Source organism: Nannobrachium achirus, assembly GCF_963921795.1.
Source record: "Nannobrachium achirus genome assembly, chromosome: 3".
Lineage (NCBI taxonomy): Eukaryota > Metazoa > Chordata > Actinopteri > Myctophiformes > Myctophidae > Nannobrachium > Nannobrachium achirus.
The window spans coordinates 19,836,789-19,863,183 of record NC_137812.1 but is presented as its reverse complement, the minus strand read 5'-3'; the positions used below and the strand labels follow the sequence as shown (position 1 = coordinate 19,863,183).

Sequence of the window (26,395 nt, the reverse complement as noted above, 5' to 3'; positions counted from 1 at the left end):
AATTTCAGATGATCTATTATATGTTTACATAATTCAGGAAAATTACAGCATTGCAATAATGACAGCTTATGGCATAATTTCTGTGGCCAGATAATGGACATTGACATTTTCCTGTTTATCTACCACCCCACTCTTATTGCACTCTCATCCTTGCTCTCAGAAGACTGCAGAAATTCAGAAAAGAATCATGACGATGGAAGGTTCGGCTTTTAAATCCCATATGCAGAGATGGACAAGCTGATGAGCGATCGTGATGAGAGATCGTGCAGTATATTCCACACAAAAAGGATGCATATGAATAGTTTAAAATATAGCTCTTGCAAAGATTGAGGTTAACCTCAGTGTAACCTCGCAGGAAGTATTAATAAAGACAATCAATACATTCTGACAATAAATTCAGAAAGAAATCCGCAAATGGGCAAAGAAGACCAAAACAGATGGCAAACAGGCATAAGTTGTGGACCGTTGTGTGTTACAGGTAATTTCTATTTTTACCATACTATTTACTATTTTTACTATTCTATCAATTTGTCACAATTCATGGAATGTTTTTGGGAAGGGTGGTGACATTCGTGATGGTGCTCATGAGCGGCAAGACGGAGGATATGTGCTGCGCTGTCCTCCGTCACGTGAAGCGGAAAGTGGAGTGTGTCACAGGAGAACTGTGTGTCTGCGTGTGTGTGTGTGTGTGTGTGTGTGTGTCATTGTATCTCACTGCAACTGGCTTTTTAATATCTTTTTATGGGAACTAGAATTATTTGTTTTTTTCTCATCTATCCTCCATCCATCCATCTGTATGTCTGTCCGTGCGTTCGTCCGTCTATCCATCCCTCCATTCATACATGTTCAAGATGGAGCCCTGCCAGAATCTTAACGGACTTTGAGATGGTGCTCATCAATGCCTTCCAGGTGGAGCTGCCCAACACGCGGACCACAGGCAGCTACTTCCATTTCTTTTCGGCGGAGAAGCTGGTGAGCCAGGGATAAATCTTGCAGCATATTGCAGACAAAAAGGATGCATATGAATTGTTTAAAATATAGCACTTGCAAAGATTGAGGTTAACCTCAGTGTAACCTCGCAGGAAGTATTAATAAAGACAATCAAATAATCAATACATTCTCACAAATTCAGAAAGAAATCCGCAAATGGGCAAAGAAGACCAAAAAGGATGGCAAACAGGCATAAGTTGTGGACCGTTGTGTGGTACAGGTAATTTCTATTTTTGTCAGCCATTGCAAGTTCCAGTTAGCACAACAATCTACAACCTCTTTATTATCTCCATAAATGATGGGCTTTAAAGGGACAATGACTGACAGAAGGCTTTCACTCTCACATCATACAGCACTTGATAAGTTGTAGTTACTCATTGAATGTTGGTACTCCAACTACTCCATATATGGAGAGAGCTGACACGTCTTTGTTTGACCTTACAAACCCTATATTTGGACCAGGACGATATTTAGCTCCATATATGGATCCGGCAAAGACATCTAATGTCTAATGTAGAACTCCATATATGGGCATAGCTGACTTATCATGACATCAGTTCATTGGTCTCCGATGTCACAAGCACACACTATATAAAGGGTGGCCATTGCCCCTTGCAGTATACTCTAGCCTATCTCCCCAACACGGCTCCTATAGTCTATAGGACTAAGGGATCCTCAGATACATTATTCATAAGCATTAGTTAGGGTTGACATCTCAGTTAAATTCTTACCTGACACCACTGCGGCAGGTTTTAGTCTAGGACAACCAGTCCCTTTGAGCAGTATTTTTATAGGCATATTGGACAGATCGAAGTTGTGTGTGCTAGAACGCCATGTTGGTTAATAGTTGTGTTGGTTAATAGTTGTGTCCAACATTGTGTCCAACATGGTAAGACACATGCTGATACTGTTCTGTAAAAAACATATTAGTTATTATCCGTCATGTATTTACAGGCAGACATTAAAAACACTTCTCTATAAAACTGTGACCGTGCCATGTGTGACTGCACTGCAGCAACGCACGTGCTTCTCACGTGTCAGAGTTTGTCGTTGGATGTCGTGGAGCTCTGCATGGTGTGAGAGCAGATTTGGAGGAGACGTACAGAGGAACCACATGCACCTCACATCACCATCGTTGGCAGAACACGTCCCAGTTGTCAAAAGCAAGCTGTCTGAAGCTGTGTATGAGAAGCTGGTGGAGGAAACTCTAGACGACCTGACGGACTACTTTGAGGACCTGATGGGCCAGCCCTTCTCCTCAGCTGACTTTGATGTTTTCTTCTCTAGTGGAGTGTTGACAGTGAAGGTGGGAGGTGATCACGGGACGTATGTCATTAACAAGCAGACGCCCAACAAGCAGATCTGGCTCTCCTCTCCCACCAGCGGTCCAAAGCGCTACAATTGGACGGGGGAGCGCTGGGTGTACGCCCATGACGGGGTCAGCCTCCACCAGCTGCTCTCTGACGAGTTCTCCGCCATCTTCAGCCGACACATGGACCTGTCCCACCTGGCTCACTCCTGATGTCACATCCCGTCCAAACTGTCTTAGTATGGTGTCAGAAGAAAAAGGAAAGGGACAGTCCACAGTGAATCCAAAGGCAGCAGTAAGCAGAGGCCTCAGAGAAGAGGGGCCACACAGGGACGAGGAAGTGATCACAGTGTGGTGTTTGGACAGGAAGTCTAAACACCACCGGCAGCACGGCTTCCTTGTGTTTGGCACAGTGGAGAACTTCACCAGACTGAGCCAATGTGAGCAGGTAACCCCTCTCCCATAAAATCTGTATCTGTCTGTCTGCAGCCATTTTATGCCCATATACTGTATGGGCACTGCACTCCCCGCTTCGGCTGGGAACACGCATGCCGGTTCTGGAAAACTGTGTATCGGGTCGAGGCCGGGCACTACACTCATGTTGACTCATGTGGCGTACGTGATGTCAGAGCCTTTTGTGCCGGTTTTGAGGCCTAGCTAAGAACGTAGGCAAAGATCTGAGCTATCTGCGTGCGAAAGTTGGAGTCTGTAGAACCAACCATGTGCTGTGAGGCCTCTTTCATGCGATTTGGGCCAATTCGGCCTCTGCTTCAATTAGTAGTCAGGCTTTTGCATTTTGTTTTAGATCTACATGGATGGTACCTTTAAGACCTGCCCAAGGCCATTCTATCAATTTGTCACAATTCATGGAATGTTTTTTGGCAGGGTGGTGACATTCATGATGGTGCTCATGAGTGGCAAGACGGAGGACATGTACCGTGCTGTCCTCCGTCATGTGAAGCGGAAAGTGGAGTGTGTCACAGGAGAACTGTATGTGTGTGTCATTAGGGCCGATTCATCAATCTGGTCATAAATATAGTGTATTTTTTTGCTTAAATTTCTCTAAGCAAAAACATAGTCAGATTCATCAGGCAGTGTGTATATCCCATTTTGTGCTTATCACAGATCTACGTCGTGATGAATTTGGCTGCCAGTTGAGCGTAAAAACAGGAGCGCAGCTTCAATAGTACTTATGGTAGGACCATATATGGTAGAAAGATGACTCAGCACTCTGTAGTCTGCTCTGGGAACTATAAGGGAAATTAAACTTAAACTCCACCATGGCCTTGCAGTTGAACTTGGCTCATCAAAAAAAAGAAAATAAAAAGAAATCTGATCTGTTAAAATTAAATCTGTCCTGCCGATTGTAGGCTACAATGGATCATCATCTGCATTGCTTCCTTAAATAAGTTTTAACCCACCACAAAATAATAAACATGAGAACATAAGAACATACTAAAATGTAGGAAAATAACCTTCTGGAAAGGCTTAATTTTCAAGATGGCATAACTGGCGTCCATGATGGCTGCCGGGAGCTTAAAATACCTTTACACTGGGATTTAATGTGTAAAAATCATAACAATTGTGCACTTGGTTACAGCTTTTAGATTTTTGTCATGATGGCCTTATGGTTTTCAAAAAAACATCACAAAGTTGGGCTTGAACCCTGGTGGTCTGTTGCAATTAATCCAATATTAAATAGGTCAATATATGGTTGAAACCCCAAATAATTGATTGAAAAATCTTTTCTATGGATTCTGTATCTATCAGGTATGCTAAATAACATACTAAAAGCTAAGTAAAAACAAACTACTGGAAAGGCATAATTTTTAAGATGGCACATATTCCCTCCCAATTAATATGGATTTTAAGCTCCCATGGACGCCATCGGAAAAACTATGCCTTTCCAGTCATTTGTTTTTCCCAAGCTTTTAGTATGTTATTTAGCATACCCAATAGTAACAGAATCCATTGAAAAATCTCCATCAATTATTTGGGGTTTCAACCATACTGACCTATTTCATATTGGATTAATTGCAACAGACCACTAGGGGTCAAGCCCAACTTGTTTGTAATGTTTTTCTTTTGAAAACCTTGTGTCCATACCTAACATCATGCCAAAAATCTAAAAGCTGTAACCAAGTGCACAATTGTTATGATCTTTTACACATTAAATCCCAGTTTAAAGGCATTTTAAGCTCCCGGCAGCCATTGTGGACGCCAGTTATGCCATCTTGAAAATGAAGCCTTTCCGGAAGGTATATCTCCCTCTTTGTATAATAATTATTTAAAGGAGCTATAGGCAACTTTTTCTTGAAAAACTAATGCTAAAATAAAAATAATGTTTCGAAAATATTTTATAAAAAAATAAGCTTCATATATGTGTTTCTATTCAAAAATGACCACAAAAAGCGTAAAATAATGATAAAATAATCATTTTGGCCATTGTCAGACCGACACTTTGTTTACATTCTAGTCTATAGACTAGGATGTAAACAAAGTGTTGGCCCTACAATGAAAAAGTTGACTATAGCTCCTTTAATACTCTTATGTGTCGTGTTAGTGTCAGGTTTTTCTTTTCTTTTTTTTTTTCTGTATGTTGGATTTTCTTTTTTGCTTGTTTCGTCTGTATGTAGCATACCAGTAAGACTCCCTAATCGGGAGGTAAGCGACCGTCAGGTCACATGTAAAAGAGGGCTGTAAGTGGCATTGGTTCCTGAGTGTAGGGGGATGTGTGTGGCAAATGTATTGCATTGTTTGGGCCAGAGAATGTGTGGTTTAGCAGTGACATGGTTGTGTTTCTGTCGGCAGAGATATGTCATTATGTAGGTGGTGCAAATGTGTAACATAGGTGTTGTGTTGAAATATGACAAGCACAGATTATGTTGTGGGGAGCACAGTGGCTGAGTGATGAAAAAGCAGACAGGCGTATTCATTTAGATGGCGTTTATTGTAGAAGAGTCAGCTTGACAGTGCAGTGACATGTAGCAAAGAAGACAGCAAAGACATAAGTTAAACACTTGCAAGGTGTGACAGAGTGTCTCACATTAATATGGCTCGCAGTTGTGCAAGTTTGTGAAACCAAATGAGAGTTAAAGTAGACATATAGGCAGGCAGAGAGACAGAGGACAAACAAGCCCTATATAAAGGGGCAATTCTCACCAGGGAAGAGAGCATTCCTCGACTCAGACCTTATCGCCAGGATCAACTAAGCTTATAGCTTATCATCACATCCAACCATCTTAAGATACTCAGCTAGTGCTCCCAGCAAGACTTCAGATCCTCTCATACGATTCAAGGCATCTCGGTTAAGTTCTTACCGGACACCATTGCGACTCCTTGCCTGCCAATCCACAACCTCCACCTCTCACGTCATACGGGCAGCCATAGTTACTGAATTTCCCCCTTGGGATAATAAAGGTATCTATCTATCTATCTATCTATAGTTACACCTGGAATGTCATCGTATCTCCATATATGGCCATCTCCGTATATGGAGATATAAGTCGTCCATGCCCAAGTATGGGCTGGTGAGGTCAGACTTTGTGTGATGCGTAGGTTATCTCCATATATGGAGATTCAACATTCCAGGTGTAACTATGGCTGCCCGTATGACGTGAGAGGTGGAGGTTGTGGATTGGCAGGCAAGGAGTTTGTGTGCAAAGTTTGGCATGTCTTGGGGCAACGGTGGTGGAGATATGAGTTGGGGAAAAGTGTGACATGACGGACAGACTGACTGACTGACAGACAGACAGCCGGTGGAGGTTTTGGTAGTAAATGCGACCTGACGGTCGCAATTATTGTCCTGTATATGTTGTTTTGTATATCTCTTTAAAAAATGAAAAACAAAAATAAACATATTGTTTAAAAAAAGAAAAAAAAAATCAGGTCTCATGGCATCGCCCTGAACTGTAGCACAGACCTGAAGCGGCCTATGTTGATCTGGTGAGTTCCAAAACAGTCCTCGTATATGGGAATCTTAAAAACTATTCCAAAATACATGATTTGCTGTTTTGTTTCATGTAATTACAGACCACCCCAAATGGCTGCATGTGTTGTCTGGACCACAAATAATCCCCTTTGTAGGGCCCTCAACCCCTACCCAAAAGTGTAAGTGTGAACTTATTGTAACCTTGCCTGTTTTAAGACGTTTCTAGAAGTGCAGAGGCGTTAGAACTTATCATAACCTCACCTCTCTTAAGACCCTTGTCTAGAAGTGCAGAGAGGGTTAAAAGTTATTCCAACCTTGCCTGTTTTATGACCTTTAAACTAAAAACATTGATCATGAACAGACTAATGATGTTTTGTTTCATGTAATTACAGACGCCTGCACCGACAGAGCGAGACAATGATGTCTCCAGATGAGCTGTCTCTCCCCTGCTGAGGGCGTCCCCTACCTGCTGGATGCCTTGGGATAACAATTTGACTGTGAGCGCCCCCTACCTGCTGGATGCCACACGTGACCCTTGTTATTGTTACTTGTTAATTTGAAAAGGTTGCTGAGAACTTGTTGTTATTGTTAACCCTAACAACCATGGAGGTCCTTCCACGGGCCAGGCCTGTTGGTGTGCTACTCCATACTGAACATGGCCTGTCTTTAGAAAGATGTGAGCTGGTACGTGTGCGAGGAGTGCATCTCTCCACTCCGACATGTCTCCTTTCCGACATGTCTCCATTCCGACACTATCCCTATCTCTAACCCTAAACCTTAGGCCCATGGGAGTAGTGTCGCCACTCCGACAATAAGAAGTCAATTTCGGAGTGGCGATATGTCGGAATGGAGAGAGCCTCCCGTGTGCGAGCTGGAGTGGACGGTCATACAACTCTGCAGAAAGCTCACCATTGAGGCCTCAACGTCCCCCACACCATGCGCTATAGGGACCCACTGTGGGTGTTAAATCAGGTCTCATGGCATCGACCTGACCTGGTTCCAGCACATTGTGCCATGTGGCATCCAGGGCAAAAGAGTGGTGTCTCTGAGCGCTGAGCTGGGAAGGACCGTGACTCCAGCTGAGGGATGCCTTCGGAGAACAATTTCACTGTGATACTGGAGCACCATGGACAATACATGTGTATTGATGTAATGCAACGGTGAGGTTGCAGAGACCTTGTTATTGTTATTTGTTTTATAAAAAGTTTAAATATCAAATGTCTTTGCTTTACATTTCAGACCACCACTGGGGACATGTCAGCAACAGATTAGTTGACACTGTGAGCGGATGTCAGCTGCAATGACTTTACCCATTTAAGTCTATGCAAATCTGAAGCTCGCAGCCTACCACGGTGTGAATGTCATATTTGGAGGTATGCTCTCAATGATTCCATGTTGGGTTAGTAGTTGTGTATTTCCACTGATTGTCGCCGATGTTGTTTATGGGATATCACTTGTTTATATTAATGATGTAATCAGCAAGGTGCATGAATTTGTTCATGCCACACATAATTTGAAAAGGTTGCTGAGAACTTGTTATTTTGTTAAAGGTAAAATGTTACTGAAACCTCAAGAGGAGCAGAGGCTCATTTCAGTGCTGGGTTTGTGCGTACCAGCCATGGTGGTGTGCTACCCCATCCTGAACATGGCCTGTTTTAAGAAGACCGTGCGCTGGTAGATGTGCGAGCTGGAGAGGACGGTCATACGACTCTGCAGAAAGCTCGCTATTGAGGCCTCAACGTCTCACTAGCACTGACCTGACCTGGTTCCAGCACATTGTGCCATGTGGCATCCACGGCAAAGGAGTGACTCTCCTGCTGTGGGCGCCCCATACCTGCTGGACGCCTTTGGATAACAATTTGAATGTGAGTGCCCCCTACCTGCTGGATGCCTTGTTCATGCCACACATGTGACCCTTGTTATTGTTATTTGTTCATTTGAAAAGGTTGCTGAGAACTTGTTATTGTTATTTGTTAAAGGTAAAATGTTGCTGGGACCTCCCCAAGAGGAGCAGAGGCTCAAACATCTTGTGTAGAGTTTGGGTGTACCAGCCATGGAGGTCCTTCCACGTGCCAGGCCCGTTGGTGTGCTACTCCATACTGAACATGGCCTGTCTTAAGAAAAGCGTGAGCTGGAGAAGGCGGTCATACAACGCTGCAGAAAGGCCATTGAGGCCTCAACGTCCCCCGCATGTGCTATAGGGACCCACTGTGGGCGTTATATCACATCTCATGGCATCGCCCTGAACTGTAGCACCAACCTGACCTGGTTCCACCACATTGTGCCATGCAGCATCCAGGGCAAAGGAGTGACCTCTCTGAGCGTTGAGCTGGGAAGGACCGTGACTCCTGCTGAGGGCGTCCCCTACCTGCTGGATGCCTTCGGAGAACAATTTCACTGTGAGATACTGGAGCACCATACTGGACAATACATGTGTACTGATGTAATGCAAGGACCAACGGGAGGTAGAACCAATGCTCATTCACCAAGGGGGGACTGGTGGTTGGGCGGGCAGACCATGTTTTCACACTCATGTCACTATGACTCAGCCATAACCATAGCACAAGGGTGGGAAACTTTGATGATGGAAGGGGATACTATATTCCCACACTCACTCCAGAGGGCCACATTGCATACTGTTGGGCAGAAACCTGTTATGTCTGTAATTTTCGTAAATGAATGCCCTACTTTGTGATTCTACATCACACACAAGTAGCAAAAATAGCCCATCTACAAGCTCATAACGCTGGAGCTTGCACAAAAACTAATTTCAAGCACTGTCCTAACACCTGTAAACCTGTGATGTGACATTCAAGTTGAATCTGATTTATCAGGAGGAGAACGAGGCAAACTACTGTAGGAAGATGTAACCTCCCCCTGAGGACAACCGCAGCAAGTACAGTAAAATGAGGATCCTCCTGGCTTTTTGCCCCGTCTCTAATGTTGCTGTCCCACACATTTTTGCCTTATAGGCTGTTCCAGTGTCTTTGCTTTACATTTCATATAGCACGTTACAAATCCATTTGCTTGTTTAAGAAAAAAACAAAAACAAAATAAATGTCATGTTTACAACCATTGATCTCTCAAGTTTAATGTATACTAGGCCTATATACATTCAGAGCTCATAATGTACAGGACAAAGTAGCATGCTCATTTATCACATTACATGTGCATATTACACATTCACGCTTTCTGAAGGTAGCAGGTTTTGAATAAGATGTCTTTTATTTTATGTGAAATGTTAAAGTTTTAGTCGACTATCATAAGATTTTTAGTAAACTAACTCCACAGTTGATTCTGTCGACTAAAACGTACAGTATGATGGTTAGCCTTGATGGTGTTGTAAAGCCTGACTTTACACTTGGTTTCATGCTGAAAATAGCAGGATCTACGAGCTCGCAACACATCACAGCATGACGCGTCACAGCGAGACGTGGAGTGAGCTTGTAGATCTGCTATTTTCAGATCGCAACAGATCGTCTTTTAGTTCTACTGGATCTCTTCTCCACTAGTCCCTCCCTAACATTTTAACCTAGCAAGGTAGAAAGCTTCAACTCAAAAGGTTTATTTAAACCAAGCAGAAAGACTGACAGAAGTCATCACACACCGTGACTGCAGCACGCTCACATGTCAAACCAACAAGAGCACTCTGCAAACACAGGGCTTTTATAGACACAGACAGCAGGACTCAGGTGGAACAGGTGACAATTAACCCTGGGATAGGCTGGGGGACTAAGTGGACACTGGTGTTAACACTGACAATTAAAAAGAAGGTTAGACAAGCCAGGTACAGAACTACGGGGGCAAACAGGAAGACACAGAACACATACTACAAAATAAGATACACAGCAAGGCAACAACAGAGAAAAATTGCGACCAAAGGTCGCATTTTACTATGAGAAACGTCACAGCTTGTCCGTGTCAGTTTGTGTAGATGTGTACACATTTTTACCGTCTATGGGTTTGCCGCTCTGATCATGCTCTGGCTTCACTGTGATGTCACACTAACAGAATCCCTTTTATGCCCATATAAGGTATGGAGTTCCCTGATGTCATCAATATTAATGATGCCCTGTTAGAGAGATCCCTGTGATATGGAGATCCCTGTGATGCCAGTGAAAAAATCTGTTATGCCCATATATGGAGATCCCTGATGTCCACATCAATGTCGCCTGTTGCCCTGAGGCGTCTTACTAGTATTAGGCCTATACTGTATATTGTGATGTCATGGACATTATATCGATCAATCAGAAAAGGGTTCATTGAACTCAATGAATTTTTTTTAGGTTTACAGAAAAATACATGTCTAATCAATCAGTGTTTTCTTATTGGAGAAATTGTGCTGAAAATCATGAGCTACGTTAAAAAGTTGTCAAAATGGCCCTACTGATCTAAGATCTGGCTCTAAGATCCCTAATGTCATTGATATACATCACTGGCCAGATGGCAAAGGCATGGCCCATATGTGTGGCTGGTTCAGATGGGGATCTATGGGCATAAAATATATTGTATGTAAACAAAAAGAAAGGAAACATATTAATAATTAATTTTATCTCCCCTTTAATAGGGTTAGGGTTAAAACACAATACATTTTAGTATTGTGTTTTATATCATTTATATCGTTGATTTGTCACCTTTACAACGAGGTACAGCCTGTAAGGATCTGGCATTCGAGGCATGAGCTACACAGGCAAACACCAAAAGAACAGTATTGCAGGCCTGCCAGGCCATTTTGACAATTTGACAATTTCTTGAGGGACGCTACCCACACGTTTGGCTGTGTTGCTCATCCTTAATTATGCCAAATGGTATTGTGTTTGATATCATTGTTATCGTTGATATGTCACCTTTACAGCGAGGTACAGCTTGTAAGGATCTGGCATTCGTGGAATGAGCAACACGACCTCCAAAAATGGTCAAAATGGCCTGGCAGGCCTGCAATACTGTTCTTTTGGTGTTTGCCTGTGTTGCTCATTCCACGAATGCCAGATCATTACAAGCCGTACCTTGTTGTAAAGGTGACAACGATAACAATGATATCAAACACAATACCATTCGGCATAATTAAAGGGGGGAAATAATGGACCGAATGTACAAAAAAGAGAGTTTTGTAAAGTATATCGCACAAATTTTGGGTCCTTGCATGAAAATGTTTGAGAACCACCGTTCACAGACATTTGACTAGCCTTCCCTAACACAGGCCTATTTTGGCCTATTGGTCCACGATCTGTGCCATGGTCCGCCTCCCACTTCCTATGCCAGAAATTTCAGCAGGTTAACCCAGGCTTTTATTTTTCTTCCTATCGCCAAACAACTTGGCACTAGGGGTGGAAACATCTGGGCACTAGGGACATGAGGGCACCTGAACAACTGGGCACCATCTGGGCACTAGGGACATGTGGGCACCTGGACAACTGGGCACCTAAAATAGAATTTTTTTTTTGAGTTGGGAACACATTCCTTTTTTTGGGTGGGGAACATGGAGCCTTTTTTTGTTGAGCGGGTCCACTGCAGTGCCCTTAACTGATCTTGTCAATATATATTACCATTGACCATAATCTGGTCCCCGGTCGCAACGATCACTGAAAAAACATAGGGGTGTGTGTCTGTGTCTCTGACTGTCTCTCTCAATGGCAGGGAACCCCTGAAAATGAAATGGTGTATGTACAGTATAGACCTTTTTCCAGGGCGCTGCCATGTAGCTGCAGTGTTGGCACAAACAACGCTCAAGAAATCTGTCTATTATTATTATTGTTTTATTGTTCATCCATGATCCAAGCTTCATTTTTTACACCTTGTGCTCCCCCTCACTTCTCCTTATTCTCCTACTTTCTTTTTCCCTTTACTCTTATTCCAGATTACCCATGCATAGCCACCTGGTTCAAGAACATGGACGACAGAATTGTGTGCAGGCATGCAAGGACTGTTGGAAAAGCCCCCACAGCAGAAGAATTCAAGAAAGGTGAGGATGAATATGACAGTGGCTCACTATGGGTGCATCAGTTAGGGCCGAATGTTACTTTCTTTCTCTCTCTCTCTCTCTCTCTCTCTCTCTCTCTCAGATCGTTTTCCGTGCGATACAAATGTTGCAAAAAACCTGTTGCTATCAGTGGTTCTCAAACATTTTCATGTCAAGGACCCCCCCCCCCTCCTCCTCCCCCCTCTTTATCTTATTGTTAAGCACTTTAATTTCAATTTCCTCTTTTTCCCAGTGCATGACAACCTTGAGGTGAAAAAATGGGGTGGCATGGTGGGTGCGTACGAGCCGGATGAACCAGGAGGTCCACATAGCAGCACTTGAAATTTTAGATTATGCTTGTTTTAAATTATCAATCTGCTGTGTTCCAGATCAGGGGGTTTATGTCTGCTCCTCCAAACAACCGGTTCACCCACGACAGCAAGAAGAATGTAAATATAATAAAGATAAAGTTCCTCACCAATAACTAGGTGAGGAACTTTATCTTTAACTTGTTGTTAAGCACTTTGTAACGCTGTTTTGATTTGTATTTGTAATTGCTCATCCATGACCTTGATCACTACTCTTTATTCGTCTTTAATTTAAATGTCCTCTTTTTCCCAGTGCATGAACACATGGAGGTGAGAGCTTGGTGTGGCATGGAGGATCCATACGAACCGAAGAACTGGAAGGACAACTTAAGAGTAGGTCCACATAGCAGCATGTACATGAGGTTAGACATAAGGTGCAAAAAACACAGTGCCACTTGAAAGTATGTTTGTTTAAAATGATCAATCTGCTGTGTTCCAGATCTGGTGTTGACGTCGTCTCCCCCCAAGAAGAATGTAAATAGTTCTAGTTATTAAGGCTCATGCATACTCATAGGGTGAGTGATGAGCTATCGCTGTGAACAAGTCCAAACATGAACCATTTAAAAAAGATATATAAAAAGATCATATTTAAGAGGTATTCGGATGAGGAGGGGCTGTGTTGACCTATTGAGTCAAAACAGCCCTGGTGTCTGTTTTCAGTTAGTATCAATGAATTGTTTCTTTTATCATTTTCATTCTGATATTACTGCGATCATTTTATTTTCTAACTTATTTTTATTTTTTCTTTGAATATGCAGTGAAGATATTTAGCAAAAGGGGGGTAGGAGCTTAATACATTTTACACTTTATCCTACTTCTTTTCGGACATTGTCAATGTTTTTCATTTTCTTTTTTTTTACTTGTATTTTATTTTAAAATGTTTTAATGTTCGAAATAAACTTTCATTCATTCATTCATTCATCCATTGGTTTGATTCAGATTTCTACTATTGCAAACATTCCAGCCAGTTGGGTATGTTGGGTTCTGTATGTGCCTTCTTGTTCTATGCAAGTGTATGAAGTCAGCCATTTGCCAAGCATGTTGATTTTTTCTGCGATAATAAACGCCATTTTTGTTATACTATATGTCAGTCTTTGTCAGATAAATCTCTCTCTCTATATATATATCCACGAGTTTCCAACGCCCCATAGTGCATTGCGCACAAGCTGTAACGAGCTTCCGGCGCCGCAGCCGAGTGTGATCTACAAGCTCACAACGGGCTGCATCTGCGACGCGACGTGAGCTTGTATGTCTGCTGTTAAACCGGAAGTGTGGTCCAAACAGGTCCAAATAATCTCCAGTAAACTCCCGCGGAAACAGGTGGATACATTCGAACAGCAGGTGGATATATTCGAAAAGCAATCACAAATCATCTAGATGTGTAGATCTTATGTCTGTTTCAAGGAGGAAAAAATCTACACACACACACACACACACACACACACACACACACACACACACACACACACACACACTTAGTGTTAAGCCTGTTCAGTTGTGGTAGATCAGCTCAATTGATGTCCAGCACACCTGAAACTCTGATCAGTTTGGTCGAGTGTCTTAACAGTTTGACTGCCACGGGAGGTATATACCGCCCGCCACTTCCTGCGCAATCTTGCCAATTAAAAAGTTAGGCGGTATATACCGCCCGACCCTTTTTTTTCATATTACAGTAGTACAGTGTTGGATCTATGCGGTAACCAAGATAGAGCCCTTTTGGACGATGGGACGGTTGTCATGCATGACAATTCAGTGGCGTCAGTTCAGAACAAGCTAAGGTATGGCAACATGACTGGTGTCTGGTGAAGACACCAGTCATGTTGCCATACCTTAGCAACAGGCACGATGAAAAGTACATTTTTATTATTTCCCCCTGTCAAGGTATGGCAGCTGCATACCCCTGCCATACCCAATTGACGCCCCTGCATGACATCACACGCTCATGTTACCAAATTCAAGCATGCTGATTGGCCGGTTCCCCCCAGACACAAGGGTCTACTCTAGAGGCCCATTATACAAACAACAAGAGTGACTTTACGTAACCGGACACACAGCAATCAGAGGGAGAGAGAGATATATTGAGAGAAAGAGCGAGAATCAGAAGCAGCAGAGAATTTAGTTATAAAATCATAGAATCATGCCCCGCATCCCGTGGTCTCTCCCCGCGCCGGGTCAGCGGAGTGGCGACATGTCGGAATGGAGAGCGACACCCCCCCGCGCCATGCCCCGTGAACAGTCTGACTCTGGACACCAAGCCCGCAGTCAACGGCGGTGGCCGGCGCTCTTCCACGATCGGTTCATCAGCGACTAGCGAGGGCCTCTGCTGCTACATCCACTGCCTCGATTTTGGATCTGGCGGCCAGAAGGCAGAGCACCGATTGCTGCCGTTTCTCTCCGCGCCCTGTAGGATGCACTGCGAACCCGGTAAGCGTTACAAAGTTTGTTTTCTACGATTCACTTTGTTCTTTACGTCTGTCTTTCAATGTTATATGAGCTCAGTGCTGAGTTCTACCTGTAACGCACGTATACGGCGTCTGCTGTCGGAAAATAAAAGGCAGGGGCAGGTAGGATTAGCCCAGGGGGTCGCTGGAACCTCCATAGACCGGGGACTACCCTCCACACCGCATGCCCGACTTGGGACACCCTCGCAGGCACGGCGCCGCTAGGCGCCGGCCTCTATACCTCCGTGATGGAGGAACAATAAAATATGAACGGCGTCTGCCCTCGTGAACCTTTCAAAGTAGCGTATTTGATAGGGATTATGTACTATAGCGTCTGCCCTGGCCAAACGAATAGTAGCTGATCGTATGCCCTCAAAAAAAGTCTAGAACACACCACTGTATGATATGCATAAAGTGTGTTCCTGTGGAAATGAGCCATGGATCTGTAGGTCTACTTCTTTCTAATGCAAGCTTGTAATACATTCTTCAATCAATCAATAAGCCTGACCTGCTATTGTTTTTTTTTCCACGTGGGGTGCATTTGGTAATATACAATTCAATTCAAAGGAGCTTTATTGGCATGAGAAAACATACGTTTACATTGCCAAAGCAAGTATCACAAATACAATAAAAAAAACAGTTGAAAATATACATTTGGAGGGGGTACAGCATTGTTCAAACAGAGCTATGTCGCATTGTGTCATTTTATATATATACAGGGTACAAATAGCAGCATTATTTTCCTCATAGTACATAAAGGTATCAGCTCTGTTTCATACTGTATGTGCAGTAGGTCTAGATGTCAATCCATGGTTTGTGGTGTATGAAGTTCCTCATGTGTGTGTAACAATCTGTGTGTGTGTGCGAGGCGTTGTGTGCTTGTAGATCTGCTGTTTTCACTACTTTTGTGCGACAGCCTTTGCTAAAGAACATACAAATTATACAGAAGCACGATCATTTAGTATTTTTTATTTATTTCTATCATATACAGGGCCCGTGGAGTCTGACTGGATGGAGGAAGGATGGGAGCCCGATCTGCAACCAGACCAATGACAACGCAGAGGACAGTATGATGGCGGAGATAGCGAGAGCGGAGGAGTCAGGCATAGGTCATACACACTGTAGGTTCGCTGCCTGGACCAATGTCACTCTAGGGGAGCTGAAGAACTTTCTGGGACTTCTCTTCCTCACAGCTATCGTTCACAAGCCGGAGAGCCATGCACTGGTCAAAAAACATTGCCATGCCGACGCTGTACTTTCCCAGAACAATGGCAAGGAACAGGTACCAGGCCATTTTGAGGTACCTGAGGTGCACGCACGCACGCGCGCACACACACACACACACACACACACACACACACACACACACACACACACACACACACACACACACACACACACACACAGTGAACAGTACCATCTTTGACCTTGATTTGTGGTGCCTTTGACTCCTGAATGTTGGCTTGTTGAATGCCTTTTTTGAGAATACAGTACTTTATTTTGACTTTTATATTATTTTATTTATTCTTTACTTGCTGCACATTTATTTTATTTTACTTTTATCCAGTTATATTTTATTTTTGTGAAGTCATATTTGTGATTTTTTTTTTGGGAAATATTTGTAAATATTGTTGAACATAAATATGTTCATGCTGGATGTGTGAGGTACTCACCAGGGTTAGGGTTCGATGTTGCCATAAAATAAAAGGTTGACATCGCTTTTCTGACTTTTTGTCTTCCTGACCTTTTAGACCAGGTAAAAACACAGTGAATTCACAGTGCATAGTTCTATCAAAATGTAAGGCCATTTCCACCTTCTGAGTCATTTCATACTTTTTCACTTTGCCCCCTTGAAACTAGACGATGGTACAATATTTTTTTCACTTTCTTTACATAAAATGAAAGTATGCATGCTATTCTTTCTGTCAAGGGTACTTGTGTTCCGTTACCATTTACCAATTTGTTGCTATGGCTTCCTAAAGTTTTTTTTCTTTGAACTCAAATATCTCAGAATCTAGATTTCTGAGGTTATTGACTGGTTTGCGCAGTGTGCACTCTCGAGCACCTATCTCCAAAACCGCTCACCGAAATCACTCCAAATTTTTTTTAGTAAAAAAAAAAATCCTCTTTTACCAAATCTCCCATTTTTGTTCCGATATTCACATCGCATCATTTTCAATTTATTCTCTGGAATGGGGGCAGAAATGAATGGGCCTTGATGGTGGCATTGGCCGGGGGAGGGGGGTGGGGGGGTCTGGCAGTCAAAGTGTTAAAGTGTACAGATTTCTGCCTTTTCCTCCTCATGTGCTTTGAAGAGCCTTTGCTTTTTAAGTTTACATGGAATTGTGCTCGCCAGTATATATTTTGATTGATCATAGTGAATTGTCATGTTGGTTTGTTTTTGGCTCATTGTCAAATTAAATGGGAAAATGTCTTGTGTGTTACAGTAGGTCCATGGGCTCAACCACCTTTTTAAGGCAGATTGGACCAAGCTCAACATAATCTGGTCAGTCATCCTTGCCCTAATAGAAAATTCATTAATTAAAAGGCTGCCGTTCCGGACCTATATAGGCCATCGGAATGTAACCTTCCCTCATATTAATTCACAACTTCACACTGCAACAGACGGGCTCACACTAACAGTGGAGCATATATAGGGACCGGTCAAACCACTGTAACCAAGAGGGGGGTGTAAAGACAAGGACTCCTACTAAACATACTAAAAGTAACCCCTGCTTCCCCCCATGATGCAGAGAGAGTGGTGCAGTCCAATTGGCCCCATCATAAATGCCATATATGGAGCAGCTTGTCCCACTCTCTGGCCAGCCCATCATCCTCATTCTCCTCCCACAAAACTGGTGACTCAAAGAAAACTTAGTCAAATCAAAGGCAAATAACTCACCAATATAACTAAAAAATAATCTGTTCAAAGTGTGTGGTTATTTCATCACATACAATAAATGAAATAAAGACAAATAAGAAAGTCTCCATACAGTATAGGCTGTCTCATGCATGCATGAATTACTGTATATTTTTCACAATTAATTTTTAGAACCTTTAGGACCTAACTCTTGTTTCAGAGAATTTGAAACCACCTGCACTGATGTACATACTTACAGAACCACTATGTCATACAAAGCCAGCAGAAACACCTATACAATTAAAATGAATGGGATCATAAAAAAGGGACAGTGATTGTCATTCTCACGTTTAATTAAACACCCCTGCACACACATCAGGCAAGGCATCTCTATCTCCCCCTCACACAAGGTCCATTATTTATTCTGCATGTGAGCCACAGACCACCATTTGATGAGATTTGATTTAGCCTCTCAGAGCCAAGATGTTGTTTTGTCCACAATTCCATGCTGTATTTATTGATGTGGTACCATAGGACAGGGGTTCCCAAACTTTTTGGGCTCGGGGCACCCCTATAAATATCTTTTTTTTTTTTCATCCAAGACACCCCTACATTATTATATTCCTAATGTTCACTCCCAGCACCTTATATTTATATTATATTTTAGTGATTATGTTGCGAGGAAAGCAAGATAATGGCCATTTTGGTTAGAACTGAAAATAACTTTGTACTTCAAGTTTAAAATGATACTAAATATGTTTTTAAATGTCCACATAAATTTCAAATATTATCAAATTATCTCGCGGCACCCCAGGGTGCCCTGTCATAGGAGATGACAGGCAACGTTGATCAAAGTAACAATTCTTTAAATATAGCTTAAAGCAGAAATACAGTGGCCAAGCGGGGAAAAGCAAAAGAAAGCAGAAAAGAAAAAAAAGGAAAAGTGGGAAAATAAATCAAAGAAAAACAAAGGGATGCTGTCCTAGAAAGCTTCATTCCCTTCAAAACTACTTTGTCCTGAATGAGAGTTTGAGAAAGTTCCACAATAGGCTGTATTGAGAAGCTGTTATCGTTCGGTTTCGTTTCCACCCCATGGGCACTACATACACTTTGCTTCATAAGAACAATCTATTGATAGTAAGTAAGAAACAAAAAGTTCTTTGCATGTCATCCAGTATTTTTTATTTAATTTTTTATAATCAGTATTCCGGTGTCTACCCAGGGGGCAAAGTACCCCCCCCCCCCCCTTTTTTTTTAGAGACCTACATTTGCCCTGTCATAAAAGGTTGGCCACCAGAAATATTATATGACCCAGTAGGAACACAACCTATAGCTGGCACACGACGTCTGTTGACGTTGATATTTGGTTGGATTTTGGTTGCAACGTCGGACAACCAAAATCTAACGTCAGAACAACGTCAAATAGCAACATCATATTTACATTTGACGTCAACTGCGTTGATATTTGGATGTTTTTACGTTGTGTTGGAAAGTAACCAACAACCAACATCTGTTCAACGTATTATCCTGACGTAGAATACTGACATACTGTTGTCGGGTATTATGACCAAAGCAAAACATCAGCCTAAGGTTATTATGCACAGGTCCACACAATGTTAAATTCTAACATCATTAAACAAAGATTTTTCATTGATTTTAAGTAGTGTTGGTAACAAACCAATACCCAATGTCTTTTTGACATTATTTCAACATCAAATTGACATTGAATACTGAAATGCTTTAACAGTTGTCGGGTGTTGTGACCAAAGCCCAACATCAGCCGAACATTATTATGCACACGTCCACACAATGTTAAATTCTAACATCATTAAACATGGATTTTCTTTGTTGGCTTTATGTTGTGTTGGTAAGTAACCAACATCCAACAGTGTTCAACGTAGTATGCTAAGGTCACATTGACGTAGAATACTGACATTCTGTAGTCGGGTATTTTGACCAAAACCCAACATCTCCTTAACGTTATTATACCAACGTCCAAACAATGGTAAATTCTAACATCCTTAAGCATAGATTTTTGGTTGGTTTTAAGTTGTGTTGGTATATAACCAACATCCAACATCTGCTTGACGAATTATCCAAAGTCAATTTGACGTTAAATACTGACCTACTGTTGTCGGGTATTGTGACCAAAGTCCAACATCAGCCTAACATTATTATGCACATGTCAACACAATGTCAAATTCTAACACCATTAAATGAAGATTTTTTTGTTTGTTTTAAGTTGAGTTGATAAGTAAGCAACATTCAATGTCTGTTCCATAGGCGTACCGTTAGGTTCCCAGGTGGGGGGGTCCTATTTGGACCGGCCCAGCACACAGCCTAGTCCAGTATGATTCGCCGGCGCCGGCCGAAAAATCGCGGTTCGGGTCGGTTCGGATCGGCCGAAAATTCGGTTTGGTTTGGGTTTCTGTGTGCATTTCCAGGTCGGTTCGGGTGTGTAACAATGAGTTATACCACACAGCGCACACATCATACACAGGACACTATTTTCCATAGGCCATTAGACCATGTTAATAGCCAACTCAATTTTACAGCGATCTATTCTGGTCTCAATTAAATGTTAATGCAACGCTCACTTCACCCATCAAATGATCTACTCATTGCCTACATGCATACAATTGTTACACCTAACACTTAATATACAACAGCCTCACACTCCACTCCACAGACAAATAAAAACCAGCCGGTAATAACTGACCACTGCATAACTCAGTCACATCAAGTTCAAATTCACACGCATGACCCTGGCCTGCAGCCAAAAACAACATCACTGTAACACAACGCACACACCACAGCAGTGGACAGCTGCTTGCCTTGTTGTTATACAAGCCCAACTGCCCAACAAATTGACCAAACCACATTTCAATAGAATAGAATAGAATATAGAATAGAATAGAATAGAATAGAATAGAGAATAATAAACTACTTGTATGTCCTACCTTATTGAATGAGCAGCCGTCGCATTAGTGGGCTTTTCTCCGCCACCAGGTCGATGATGAGGTCCTTATTCAAAGACGCCAGAGTCTCTTTTTCCATTGACATGAGCATAAAGCTCTCGAGGTGTTCCTGTGATGCTGTGCTCCTTAGTCGATTTTTGATGAATTTTAAAGTGGAAAAGCTTCGCTCACAAGCAACTTGGGTCACTGACAGTGTTAAGAGAAACTTGTATCCAAGCCCAATTAGGCGGTATGAACGAGTGAACATGTTATAGCGATGGAGGAAAAAAATAGACACAGGCCGGACAGTTTAACTGTAACTGAGTGTAACTAAGTGTAACTGAGTCCACGTTTTCCAATTACTTTAACAATGTCAATAACACGCTCTAAAACCTGTCGCCGCTGGCGCACTTGCTCTCTGGCAATAGACGTTTGATTTCTATCAAGCAGCTCAGGTATATTGCCTCTATTCTCTCTTAAAATGTAAGCGTAGGCAGCATCGTTATGAGGGCCAAGTATCTCATGCTCGCCTATACGTTGATGTATATGTCTCCAGTCACTCATTCCCAGAGTAAAGGGGTTATCATGTTTGGAAATTGCAGACACACAGAGCAGTATAATGTGTTTGATGTGTTACAATAAGTTAACCAAGATCGCCGTGTCCCATCGCTACAATTAAATACACTTTTAACTGTATTGTTGGTGGTTGTTTGAAATGGATGGTACTTAAAAAATAAATCAAAATCTGCTGATTTTGGCCGAGCGAAGTAGTCAAATGCAGTCTCCCCAGTCTCACTCCCAGCCCCAGGTTCATCATCACCTACAGTTCCAACGCGATCATCCACTTCCTTATCCAAGTTGTTGTTTTTATCCGGCGGCGGCGACTCCTCCTCGGCCTCGGGAATAATAACAACGCTGCGCTGTCCTCCACCTTCCGTCTCTCCAGCACCGTGACCGGGCTCCTCTGATAGCTCCTCCACCGGCTCCACGTCCCCAACGATAGGTGACTTGGTTGAGCTTGTGGCCGGCTCAGCCGTACTAATACTACCCCGGCCGAGAGCACTACTGGCCGGTAGCGCCGCCTCCTCCTCCTCGCTGACATTAAAAGCAGGCTGCTGCTGGGCAAACATTTTAGTTATTTTTAAACATTTCCCCGCATCTGCCTCCAAACTTTTTCGTTTTTTAGCTTGTACTTTCTCCCAGCCACCCTTTGCTTTTTTGTTTTGTTTTCGCTCCATTTTCACCTTGCAATTTGCACACAAACGCCCCACAAAAGTCCCACCTTCTATCAACGTATCCCGCGCCACTTTTCTTTGAACTAGTTACGTTGACGTAGCACGTAGCCTACTATGGAGCAAACCACTTGAGCAGCAGGGGGATTGAGTCTCTACCTCCCTCCCTACCCAGTCACAATCACGTCACCACCCCCCCTTAATGACATGGGATAATGGGCCGGGCCGGCCGATTGGTGGTGACTGCGTGCTGCGGGTTTCGAGCATAGGGAAGCCTACGGGCTGACCGCAGCCTCTTCTAGCGTCCGCGTGGTCCTAGTGCCGGCCCCATTTGAGGCTTTTTTCCTCTCCTTTTTGGATTTCAGCGTCGCGGCAGCCCAACTGGTGGTCCGCAGCCCACGGGGGACAAAACGTACGCGACCCCCCCGTTTCTTACGCCGCTGGTCTGTTCAACGTATTATCCTAACATTGAATTACGTAGAATACTGACATGCTGGCATTATGACCAAAGAAAAACATCAGCCTAAGGTTATGTTGCACAGGTCCACACAATGTTAAACTCTAACACCATTAAAGATTGATTTATTTTAAGTTGTGTTGGTAACAAACCAATGCCCAACTTCAACATCAAATTGACATTGAATACTGACACGCTGTTGTCGGATGTTGTGACCAAAGCCCAACGTCAGCCTAACGTTATTATGCGAACGTCCACACAATGTTAAATTCTAACATCATTAAACTGATTTTCTTTGTTGGTTTTATGTTGTGTTGGTAAGTAACCGACATCCAACGTCTGTTCAACGTAGTATGCTAACATCACATTGAAGCAGACATACTCACATTCTGTTGTCGGGTATTGTGACCAAAGCCAAACGTCTACACAACATTACATTTTAACGCCTTTAGATGTACAGTAGATGTTTTGTTGGTTTTAAGTTATGTTGTTAAGCAACTAAATCCAATGTCTACTGAACATTTTATTCTAACGTCATCTTTACATAGAATACAGACATTGAGTTGGCTGTTATTGTGACCAAAGCCCAACGTCTGTACACACAATGTACAATTCTAACATCATTAGATGTTGAAATTTGGTTTTTCAATTGTGTAGTTAAAGCCATACTGTGTAAGTTGCCCAACTAGTGGTCATTAGCCCTATAGCAAACCGCGGTCGCGTCCGCGTCTTTCGTCCGTTTTTCGTACCTTCAGACCCCCGCGTCTGCCTCCACCTCGCTGAGATCTATCTTTTAAGGGGTCCCTTGTTCCTGTGCGTTCAGTAATTCCAGAGATACGGACTCCTTCACCCTGCCTGGTAGGCGAAATTACCTAGAGAAGGGATGGTACAAACGGGCGACAACAAATATGGCTGCCATAGCGACCCCACTTCAAGATGCGCTGTGATTGGCCGGCAGTTGTATAACCTTCGCTGTGATTGGCCGGTAGTGTGATGACGCAATTTTGGCGCGAGATCCGGTCCACGGCAAGGATCTCAGTTTACATATAGAGAAGGCTTTACAGGCTGAAATTCACGGCGCGGATCTTCTAAAACTTTTGTGATTTAATAGTTAGGAGAATTTTAAGATTTGTTTTATAAAAAAAGTTACATGGTACAACTTTAAGCAACTAAAATACATCTCTTCAACGTCTCATGCTAACGTCATATTGACATAGAATACTGACATTTTGTTGGGTATTGTGACCAAAGCCCAAAGTCTGCTTAACGTTATTATCCATGTCTGCTGTGAGTCCAAACCCCTGGCTAAGGACTTTTTAAATCTTATCGATTCTTTTAATCTCACTCAGTCCATTACAAGCCCAACACACGAAAAGGGACATACTTTGGACCTTGTCCTCTCATATGGGCTCTCAGTAAACGTCACTGACATATGTGCCCGCCCTTGTCCTTCTGACCACTTTCCAATTTTATTTACTGCTTCATTCCCCTGTTCCATGTCTAAACCCAATAATACTGCACGTCCCAAAAGTTCCATCAATCCATCCACTGCTTCTCAATTCTCCCTTATGTTCACTGATCCCACAATTACTGCCATGATTGATAACGGTCCCCTTAATGTCGAGACTCTTTTTTTAAATTTTGACACCACCTGCTCTTTTATTCTGGACACCATTGCACCTTTTAGACCTCAGCGCACAAAGGCACTTTCTGAGCCCTGGCTTAATGAGTCCACCAGAGCTCTCAGACGCCTTTGTAGGCGCGCTGAGAGAACCTGGAAAAAGGACAAACTCCAGGTTCATTATGAAATCCTCCGTGAGAGTCAAACAACCTACCAACAAGCTGTTAGAGCTGCTAAATCTTCTTTTATCTCTAACCTTGTTTTAAATAATAGTCACAAACCGCAGGTGCTTTTTAATATTTTTAATTCCCTCATAAACCCCCGTGATGCTTCGCCTCTAGTTCCATCTCTCTCCCTTTGTGAGAATTTTAAACAGTTTTTCATTGATAAAATCAGTGATCTCAGCTCAGCCCATACATTTATTGCCCCCGATCCTGCATCTTCTCCAAGGCCTGCTGCCACCCTCTCTCAGTTCCAGCCTATATCCATCACCTCCCTCTCTGATGTGGTCTCCCATCTCCGGTCCACTAATTGCCCCTCAGACTGTATCCCCTCCCGCCTTCTCAAAGAGGTTTTTTGCACTATTGGCCCAAATGTTTTGTCATTAATGAATACATGCTTAACCTCAGGATGCATCCCGGCTGCCTTTAAACATGCCGTGGTGCACCCGCTAATAAAGAAGAATAATCTCGACCCAACCAATTTCTCAAACTTCAGGCCCATCTCCCAATTACCCTTCCTCTCCAAGGTTTTAGAAAAAAATCGTCTATACTCAGTTGCAATCTTTTTTAATCACTCACGGTCTCCACGAAAAATTTCAATATGGTTTTAAGCCGGGCCATAGCACTGAAACAGCCCTTTTAAGAGTTTTTAATGATCTGATTTTAACTGTGGATAATGGCAGCCCTGCCATCCTTGTCCTGCTGGATCTTTCAGCGGCCTTTGACACCGTGGACCATAGGATCCTCCTCTCACGCCTCCAGCATCATGTAGGCATCACTGGTACTGCTTTAGAGTGGTTCCAATCGTATTTAACTGAAAGATCATTCTCCGTCCAACTGGGCGATTATACATCCTCCGCAGCTCCCCTAACCTCTGGAGTACCCCAGGGCTCCATTCTAGGCCCTATTCTGTTTTTATTGTACATGCTACCCCTAGGAACAATTTTAGCCAAGCACAATATCTCTTTTCATTGCTACGCAGATGATGTCCAGATTTACATGCCACTCACTATCAATAACTGCAACAATCCACTACATGCCCTTCAACCACTCCTCAACTGCTTAGATGACATAAAACTATGGATGGACTCAAATTTCTTACACCTAAATGACAATAAAACAGAAATCATTATCTTCAGCCTAGACACTTCCCCCTCCTCCCCTATACCCTGGGTTCCCTCACCTCCAACCTTCGCCCCTTTGTAAAAAACCTTGGTTTTATTTTTGATAGTTCTTTTAAATTTCATAAGCAAATCAGCTCTGTAATTAAATCAAGTTTCTTCCAACTACGGCTAATCTCTAAGGTCAAACCATTTCTCCCTCCCAAGCAGCTTGAAATGCTGATTCATGCTTTTATTTCATCTAGGTTAGACTATTGCAACGCTCTATATTCTGGTATTGACCAATCGTCAATTAGGCGTCTACAACTAGTCCAAAATGCGGCTGCTCGCCTCCTCACTGGAACCAAAAAGCGTGACCACATTTCCCCAATCTTGGCCTCCCTTCATTGGCTCCCAGTCAGATTTAGAATCGATTTTAAAATTCTTTTAATAGCTTTTAAATCTATTAATGGGCTGGTGTAGCATATGCTTTGTGAATGAAAAGTATATATGCTGATGGACCAGTTGTCGCAGAAGTAGGTGTGGGTTGGAGGAATTAAATTGATAGAAAACATTGAATGAAACCAGAGAGACAGAACTGCATTGCAAGGGATTGTATTGAAAAACAAAAAACATAAATGCATTCAGTTGCTATTCCTTCAGTTGATGTAAAACCCAAACATCAGTTTAGTCAAAAGTTCATGGTTATCGAGTCAGTCAGTGTCCAAAGGTCAATGTTCAGGGGGAAGTGGAGTTTGGCACTGTGAGCTGGGGGGAATGTTTGTGTTTGAGCTGCTGAGTTTTCCTACCCATGACCATACTGTAGGTTAAACAGGACAGGGGATCACACAGGGATCGAACAGGGCTGGGATCAGTCTTTCTGTAGGCTCGCCATCATTCAGTTTCAGTTCTAGGCATTAAAACCTGGCCTGGGTCAAAGGAAAAGGCC

At 42.8% G+C, this 26,395-nt stretch overlaps 1 protein-coding gene across 1 annotated transcript; it reads left to right on the top strand.

The window, feature by feature from the left end:
• Nucleotides 1-575: 575 nt before the first annotated feature.
• LOC308282073 (frataxin, mitochondrial-like) lies at nucleotides 576-2,512 on the top strand (the record flags this gene model as incomplete). Its single annotated transcript, XM_080722417.1, has 3 exons — nucleotides 576-664; nucleotides 852-972; nucleotides 2,006-2,512. 3 exons carry the CDS (start codon nucleotides 576-578, stop codon nucleotides 2,510-2,512), a joined length of 717 nt encoding a protein of 238 aa, XP_080578543.1.
• Nucleotides 2,513-26,395: the final 23,883 nt, after the last annotated feature.